Below are 8,497 nucleotides of genomic sequence, written 5' to 3'. Positions count from 1 at the left end.
CGACAAGGAAAAATAGAATGGACCACAAATTGAATTGAAATCAAAACCAGTGATGCATAAAATAGAGCTGATGGGAACCTCGACGATGTCGTATTGTGACAAAGGCAGAGAATTGCTGCGGAACCTAATTCCATTGCTGCGTCGGATATATCAGTACAGATTAGTAGATGGTTACCTGATAATGTAACCTGATACACAAATCCAAAAGGTTTTAGTTCACCTAAATGAATTAGTAATAGAAACAATAAAAATCAAACAAAGAGTTGAGATTGTAGAGTGTGGTTCTTGTCAAATCATCCAAAGACATAACAAAACAGTAGTAAACACCGTTCTTACATCCACCAAGAATCTTTTAGGAAAACAGACTCAAATAAGAACCAAAAGAGACGGTGATGAGTCCTTGATGATAGACTGATAGTTAACTTATTGATATAAAGGCAGTACATCTATTTAGGACAGAACAGAAGTTTCACTAAACTTGACAAGCTCGCCTTCACAATAACCATCAAATTCAGCTTTGCGAAAATGGAACAAAAGCAACATCGAAACTCAATACACATAGCAGAGAAACTCAATAAAATTTAATAGTTTGTAACTTACATAGCTAACTCTTTTTGGACAAGCACATCTTCCACTTGAACAACCATTTGAGCTTTCTTCACAGTCTCATACATATTCTGCATATTCTCAAATATCCCTGCATAGGAAACACCACAAAAGAAAAAACAGAGCAAAGGAAGTTTTCGACATAGACGAACTTCTTGAAAATAATTGAATCCAATCTAATGTATACCTTAGATTGTCGTCCATCTTCACTGTTATTATATTTGTTTCCACCTCCGAATAGTCCATTCACACGGAGAGACTTGTAACCATTTCTTGACTTGTTCTGATTCGGCCATGTCCTAGTACTACTACTACTACCTCTCTGCGATTTCAAGCTCACATTTCCTGAAACTGAAACAGAAAAAAAACAAAATTGAATTTGCAATCCCAAAAAACACTTGTAGATATAAAATTACACTTTCAATTCTTACAAATACGAAATATAAAGTCTAATTACCAAAGATTAATCAAAATTCAGATGAATCCCCAATGCACAATAGAGTACCAAAACCTAAATCGAGAGAGAGAGATTAAAGTAGGGATTTTATAGAGAGACTAAACCATGGGAGGAAGGAAATAGCAACGATTTGGTGAAATTAGTGGTTGCAGCCATAGACGCTACTGTTTTACGAAAGAAAGAAGATGGGGTTTCTGAAATTCCTTTGTCTTTGATTTCACAATTAGAGCCTATCGAGCAAGAGAGAAAATCGAGGAAGAGAAAGACGCAAGAGAAAATTATGTGACTTGGCAAAGAAACAGTTGATCTGTATTATTTGTTATAATTTTATTGGCTAATCATTTTAACTGATATGTCAATATCAGGTTAAAAGTTGAGGTTAATGTGTTAAGCCTGGAGAGAAACACATTCTGTTTTTATAATATTGATATTTGGATTTTTAATGAAACTTATAAGCTCTAAATTTATGATCGTGATGTTACTTTTTTCAATGGAATATTTTTAGTTTTAGTATTGTGTACACGACTACACGAGAATGCCAGTTGTACGTATATAATGAGCCATTGGATCTTATAGAATGACAAATAACAAGGACGATGTATATTTTTGTACGTTACAATTGTACGCTTGCTCCTACGACATATAATAAAAGTATAAAACCATCACCAACCCAATTTTTAATATTCTTTATCGTCCGAAGAATATAAATAAAATATTTCGGATGCTTTTTATTTCACCAAACAAATGATAGACACAAACACAATTATAACATAATTACATAAACATATATTATGGCCATATTATGAATGAAGGCTCATTTACGAACGGGAAGCGACAGATGGGCCAACTGCACCGTGTTTCTTGAGATCTTTTTCATCTTTCTTGATCGCGTCTGCGAACTGGACATCATCCTCAACTGATAACACCACAGACTTTTGTCCATTAGGTCCTTCGACAATAGCTTCCTTCATCTTAAAATGCTCATCCACACGAACGGCCTCAGATCTCTCACGGTGTTTCCTAGATCTCTTCTTGATCAAGAACCAGATAACAAACGCTAGAAACGCCAAGAACATGACACAACCCAAAGAGACAAACACAACTACTACAACGGTAGTGTCGTGGTCCGGAGTTGGTGTGGGGCGGTAGACTGCGTTCGTGGAGGCCATATTGATCGTGTTTGATGTGTGAGGCTGAGTGATTTCTTGAGGTGGGTTTGGTTTGAGGAAGATGGAGATTCATGGGCTTATTTGTAGGGAGGATATAGAACAGTAGGTTGCTGCTAAGTTTCTAATGACTTGGCTCCCATCCTAAGGTTTTGTTTGCTTGTTGTTTTTGTTAAGCTAACCTAGAAAAAACAAAAATTTAAGATAGAGTAAAAGCCAAGGAAAAAAGGCTCTTAATATATCATCTGATTTTGGTTTGTCCAAATATATATATATATATATATATATATATATATATATCTGATTTTGATGGTCGAATCCAAATATATGTAAGAATTTGAAGAGGTAAAATTCATTAAATAAATAACGGTTTATTTGATATGGTTGATATTATTATTTGATATGGTTGATATTATTATTTATCAAATAAACCGTTAATCCATATATCATATAATTAAATTAAATAAATAATTATTAGTATATATTATTATATTTTTTAAAAGGTTACAGTTAAAAATTACGGTTTAACTATGCTGTTAACCAACGGTTTTGAGACAGTTATAGCTAATATAGTTTAATCATAAATTTTCAATTTATGATTAAAAGTTACGGTTCTTAACCGTCTATACAGTTACGGTTTGTTTACAGTTTAAATACGGTTTGTTTACGATTTAATTTTGGTCATGCCTAGTTACAAATAGCCATAGTATCTATCTACTATGTAGACACCAACAAAATGATTTAAATTTAAGAGGGGGGGTATTGAACTAGTATTTTAAAGGATCATAGAGGATTCTTAAAATCTTTTGTTATTCAATTAAGAATTTTTAAAATTCTTATGAAATCCAATGTTATTCAACTAAGATTTATGTAAATTCATTTAAAATAATTCAGAATCTCTTGTTATTCAATCAACAATTTATAAAACCAACCTTAAATCTTCTGTTATTCAAAATATCACAACTTTTTTTTAGAATGATACTTTAAATGATTTTTTAGGAGATTTTTTTTTGTTTTTTAGTTGATAAATACCACTTTTAAAATCATATCCTTTGAGGTAGAATTTTGAAGGAATTAAAAAAAAAAAAAAAAAGAGATGATCGATTTCTGCAAACCTTCAATCAGAATATATTTTTCTGGGAAATCAACACTGCAAGAGAATGATCGATTACAGTCTTGAAGCTTTGTTCTTGAATCAAAACACAAACATCTCTGTTTGGTAAGCTAGCTGCGTTCGTCGCTTTAGGTGTGTATTCCCTCTCGCTCTCACACATTTGTTTGACAGTCAGTCTTCCAGACCATAAATAATTCTTCAATATATGAAAGTTCAAAAAATTCAGACGGAGGAGGTGAAAGAGTCAGGTACGGAGCTCAAGGCAAGGGCCTCATCTTGGAATAGGTTGCCAGGTGCTGGATAAGACTGATGGTATGTGCTTTGACTGAAATGATAGTTACTTGGTTTTGTAGTATCAGTTTCTTTTGCTATGAGAGCCTCTCTTATAGTTTTAGAAGTTACAAGTAATTTACGTTTTTATGTGCATTCGACAACATTGGATCATTTGTCACAGGTTTACTTTTATTTTCAGATGCTCATTCTGCTAGAAGTGAGAAGAGCCGAATACCACCTAGAAAGCATTATGAAAGAAATGGGGGTGCTGAGTCTAGTCAAAGAGTTCCTTCTGGCACGAGTCCTGCAGATGTGCAATCATGCGGTGATCCAGATTATGTGCAGTCGATAGCTGGAAGTACAATGTTGCAGTTTGCAGAAACGAGGAAACTATCTATTTCCACCAAATTTCATCATCTGTAAATCGAGATCATCATCTGCTTTTTTCTGTGTCTTACTATGACTGTTATTGATATTTCTACCAAATTTCATAATTTTCTGGGTTATTTTGCTAATTCATTTGTGCTCTGCATCAAAACTGATGAAAAGGCACAATTTTATGATATTTTGGTTTATTTTGGATGTTTTATATCCTGAATTGTGGTAAAACCTTAACTAACCGTTAAAATCACGATCCCACCGTTGAATATTTAGGTTGTCGTACCGTGAAGCTCCCCACCAAATCTCAGCTCGATCAGGTAAGTTTTGGACCACCAAACGCTGTTCCAAGGAGATAACCTCGAATCTGATTTCTAGGGCTGCAGGTTCGTACTGTTTCAGATATTTCTTGCGCAGGAAGCAAACCACATAACTTCTTGAATATAACTCCGATCGGACTTCCGTCAAATGCTACGGGCTCATGGCTTGATAGTGAACGCGCTGGTGATTTTAGATTGATAAAACGATGTAAAATCCAGCGTCCGACGAGCCTCTAAAGCCGCCTCTTCAAACTGTTCTTATTTCCTTCTTAACTCTTTCTTGTTCTTCTTTTCTCCACCTTTCAGTTACTCCGGCGTTGCTCCTCCAGCACCACCGAGGCTTTCCACGGCCATGACATGGATAAACAGACCCCACCATTTTTCCCAAAAGCTCTATGACATCTACTTCTCTCCCCTCTCTACGCATCCCATTCTCTCACAAAATAAACCAAAATATCACAATTTTGAATGTGTCGTTGAAAATATTTGAGTCAAATTTTCCTTTTTTTTTGTATTGTGAAATATTTTAAAGTCATCCAAAATTTATAATAAAATCTTACAAAGTCACATTTCATTTTCTTTCTTTTTTAATATAAAAAGTTCAAAGCTTAGACGAACGAGTAAAATCTTTGTAGCTTGTGATTGGAACCGCAGTAATTAAAGCACCTAATTAGTGCCATTTCTTTCGGTTTTCGGAGCCTGTACTGCACAAGTTTGGTAAACCTTAACATCCACGTACGCCTAAAACCCAATATCGTAATTACAGTACACAATTAAAATTAAAATCTATACTAAATAAAGGAGAATTTAATTTAAAAGGACATTTTTTCAACAATTTTTCCCATTATGTTTTCTACACTAAATTTGTCATTATGCCTAAATTACCCTTTAAAAAAATGAAACTAACTTTTAAGAAATTTTAAAATTTCAATCACCTAAAAACAAATTATATAAATAAAAAAAAGGTTGTCATAAGGTGTTTTTGATGAAAATTTGGTGTTTTAACATTGAAAAAAAATTATTCTGCAACATTTAGAATACATTTTCTACTAATTGTATATATTCTGAAGATATTAGATTATAAATTCTACATACTATACATGTTCTAAATCATGTAGATTACAAATTCTTCGCACTCTACTTGTTCTGAAAACTTTAGAATAAATATATCTTCTAAAACTTTTAGAAGTCGGATTTTGTATGTGTTCTACAGAAATTAGAATATATATTCTACACATAACTCTATATTCTACAAATTTTAGAATTTGTTTTCTTCACTTTATACATATTCTACTGAAGTCAGAATATGAAATCTACATTTTATCATGTGTCCTGCGAAAATTAGAACACTAATTCTCCATAATTTAGAAACTGAATCCAAAATTTAAGAAAACAAAATATTTACGTAATCCCGAAATTATGCTAATCATATATATTCTTAAGATTACGTTCTAACATGTTTAGAAAACGTGTTCTGAAAACATTAAACATTTTTAATCGACTTTGTTAAAGGTTTTTCAACATTTTCCTACGCTTGTGGGAAAAGCTACCGGAGTCGTCGATTCTTGCCGGTGGGAGAAGTTACCGGAGTCGTCGATTCTCGCCGATGGGTTACAAAAGGGTGTCGATATCTCCTGAGAGAGAGAGAGAGAGAGTAATGTCGAGATTTTTTATTTTTGGTAGGCGAGTAATGTCGAGATTTTGTAAAAAAAAATGAGGAAATGGATTAAAAAAAGAAGTATTCTTTTGATTAAATTTAGGAAGTATAGAAAAAAGAAGATATACAGAAAAAGAAAATTTTGGTTTTTTCTAGAATTAAGGGTTTAATTGAGTTATTAAGAGTATAATCTAGGTTGCATGGAAACGGAAACGGATACGCGGAAACAAAACGTTTCGGAAACGGGAAACGAGTTTTTTCAAAAATTAAGTAATGGAAATGTGTAGGAAACGTATATATATGTATAGCTATATATATATGTATATATATATATATAGAGATATAATGAATCCTCAAACATAAAAACCATATTAAAAAAATCTGAAACAACACAAATTCAAAACAGAAATATTAAATAGTTTAATTAAAAATAAAACTGTAAAAAAATAAACATTCAGAGTCAATTTTTTTGACCAGCATCACCATATATTTAGGGATTTTAACTTTTAAGCTACTAATTATATTATATTTTTATCATTATATGTATCATGAATTCTTATATTTTCAATTTATTTATTTATTAAATTTAGAAATTATAAAAAAGAGTTTCCGTCGCGTTTCCAAAACGGAAACAGAGTTTCCATCGTGTTTCCAAACAGAGATTTTTAGAAATCTTGTTTCTGTGACTTGTTTCCGAGTTTCCACGAGTTTCTGTTTCCGAAACGTTTCGGAAACGGGAAACGCACTTCAAAAAGAGTTTCCATGCAACATAGGGTATAATTGAGTTTTTCTGTATTCTAAAACCTACTCTACGAAACTTAAAAAAAAAGCATAATGGCACAAATTGAAGAAAAAATATCCTTTTAAATCAATTTCCCCTTAAATAAAAGTACTCCTAAAGCTATCCACTTAGGATTTTAAACATCCAATAAAAAATAGTCACTTCATTAGTTAACATATTTATAATTTACAAAATTTTCTATATTATTAATATTTAATAGGAATTAGCCACTTCATTATTTAACATTTTATAATTTACAAAAATTTCTCTATTATTAACATTCAATAGAGATTAGTATCACTTCATTATTTAACAATTTTATAATTTCCATAATTTTATATATTAGATTTTTTAAACGACCAATCGGGATCATACATCTCAATATTTAATATTTTTCATTTTTGAAATTATTAAAAATTTCTATATTAAAATATTTGTAAATAAGTATATGTATAACATCTCACATCGGCTAGAAAATTTTAAACACTAGCTGAGAACCATTATATATAAGACTAATATGCTTCCAACTATGAATGAGCAGGAAGCTTGATTTATCAAGCGTCCAAATTTAAAAGTTTATTTAGGTTAATCCTGTTTTTTATTTGAGCAATATATATATATATATTTTTAAGTTTATCTATATAACTTTATAATTAGTATAGATTTTAGCAAATTAAAACTTCTAAAAAGTTTTATAATATTATAATATTTTAAAAAGTTTTAAAATCTATACTAATAAAAAGTAGGAGCTATAAGCTCCTAAGGCTGTCCACCTAGGATTTAAAACAACCAATAGTGATAAGACATGTCACTAATTAACATTTTCTAAAATCTCCAGAATTTTATATATTAAAAATTATTTTAAACAACCTATCATGATTTGACATGTCATTCATTAATATTTTTTAAATTTCCAGAATTTTTTAAGGCTGTCCACCTAGGATTTAAAATAACCAATAGTGATAAGACATGTCACTAATTAACATTTTCTAAAATCTTGTAACACCCGCAAACCATTTTGGTATTTTGGTAAGGGTGTCGATCGACACCTTCTAGTGAGGCATCGATCGACACCAGTTATGGCCGGTTTGGTCGGTTCAATTTTAACTGTCCGGTTTGCGTGGTTTGTTTAGGGAATCCCTAAATCGAGTTTTAAAGGAAGAAAACGACCTAGGGTCGTGTTGTTTTGTCTTATTCGCCGTTTTTGAGAGAAAACACAAAGAGAGAGTGTTCTTGAGCTTTTGGGAAGAGATTGAGAGATTCCTTGCTGTTCTTGGGAGATCTAGGGCTGGGAAGGTGTTAGAAGCTTGCTAGGAGTGAGGGAATTCGTCCTTGTTGGTCAGAATCTTCTTGAAAGAGGTGAGTGCATGACCATGGCTTATCTAAGCTAAGATCTCTAGATTCTATGTGATTTGGTGCTTATGTGGTTGTTTCTTTGAGTTCCCTATGGTATTTTCGTCGCTGTTGTGGCTGGGTTTGGCTTCTGGGAGTGCAAGGAGCGGATTGGAGAAGATTGGAGGCGAGATTCGGAGTTTCTGATCGAGGGAAATCGCTGCTCGGCATCGGTGTCGGTCGACACCAGTTGGGGTGTCGGTCGACACCAACGCGAGGACGGCTCGGGACTTTGGCGAGTGTCGATCGATGCCATGTGGAGGTGTCGGTCGACACAAACTAGGGTTTTCGGGAGTGTCGGGCAGGGTGTCGGTCGACACCAGTTTGGTGTCGGTCGACACCAGATAGTCAGT

General features: G+C 32.9%; 2 protein-coding genes across 2 annotated transcripts; both read right to left on the bottom strand.

Moving 5' to 3' along the window:
* LOC104759769 (nucleoid-associated protein At2g24020, chloroplastic-like) lies at positions 597 to 1,627 on the bottom strand. Its single transcript, XM_010482655.2, has 4 exons — positions 1,612 to 1,627; positions 1,168 to 1,293; positions 794 to 957; positions 597 to 701 (listed from the first exon to the last, which is right to left on the bottom strand). Exons 1-4 carry the CDS (start codon positions 1,625 to 1,627, stop codon positions 597 to 599), a joined length of 411 nt encoding a protein of 136 aa, XP_010480957.2.
* Positions 1,714 to 2,302, bottom strand: LOC104757930. The gene has a single exon (XM_010480722.1). The coding sequence runs from the start codon at positions 2,230 to 2,232 to the stop codon at positions 1,882 to 1,884; it is 351 nt and encodes a 116-aa protein (XP_010479024.1). The 5' UTR covers positions 2,233 to 2,302; the 3' UTR covers positions 1,714 to 1,881.

The sequence above is a fragment of the Camelina sativa genome, chromosome 17, assembly GCF_000633955.1.
Source record: "Camelina sativa cultivar DH55 chromosome 17, Cs, whole genome shotgun sequence".
In the NCBI taxonomy this organism is placed as follows: domain Eukaryota; kingdom Viridiplantae; phylum Streptophyta; class Magnoliopsida; order Brassicales; family Brassicaceae; genus Camelina; species Camelina sativa.
Note: the sequence above shows the minus strand (reverse complement) of the source record. Positions and strands in the feature narration are given on the sequence as shown.

What these genes read in the sequence shown, in the direction of transcription:
- LOC104759769 (XM_010482655.2), bottom strand. An exon ending in GCTATTTCCTTCCTCCCATG is followed by an intron (nt 958 to 1,167) that starts GTTTAGTCTCTC and finishes TTTCTGTTTCAG; the next exon opens with TTTCAGGAAATGTGAGCTTG. An exon ending in AAGATGGACGACAATCTAAG is followed by an intron (nt 702 to 793) that starts GTATACATTAGA and finishes GGTGTTTCCTAT; the next exon opens with GCAGGGATATTTGAGAATAT.
- LOC104757930 (XM_010480722.1), bottom strand. Translation starts at nt 2,232, where the DNA reads ATGGCCTCCACGAACGCAGTCTACCGCCCCACACCAACTCCGGACCAC.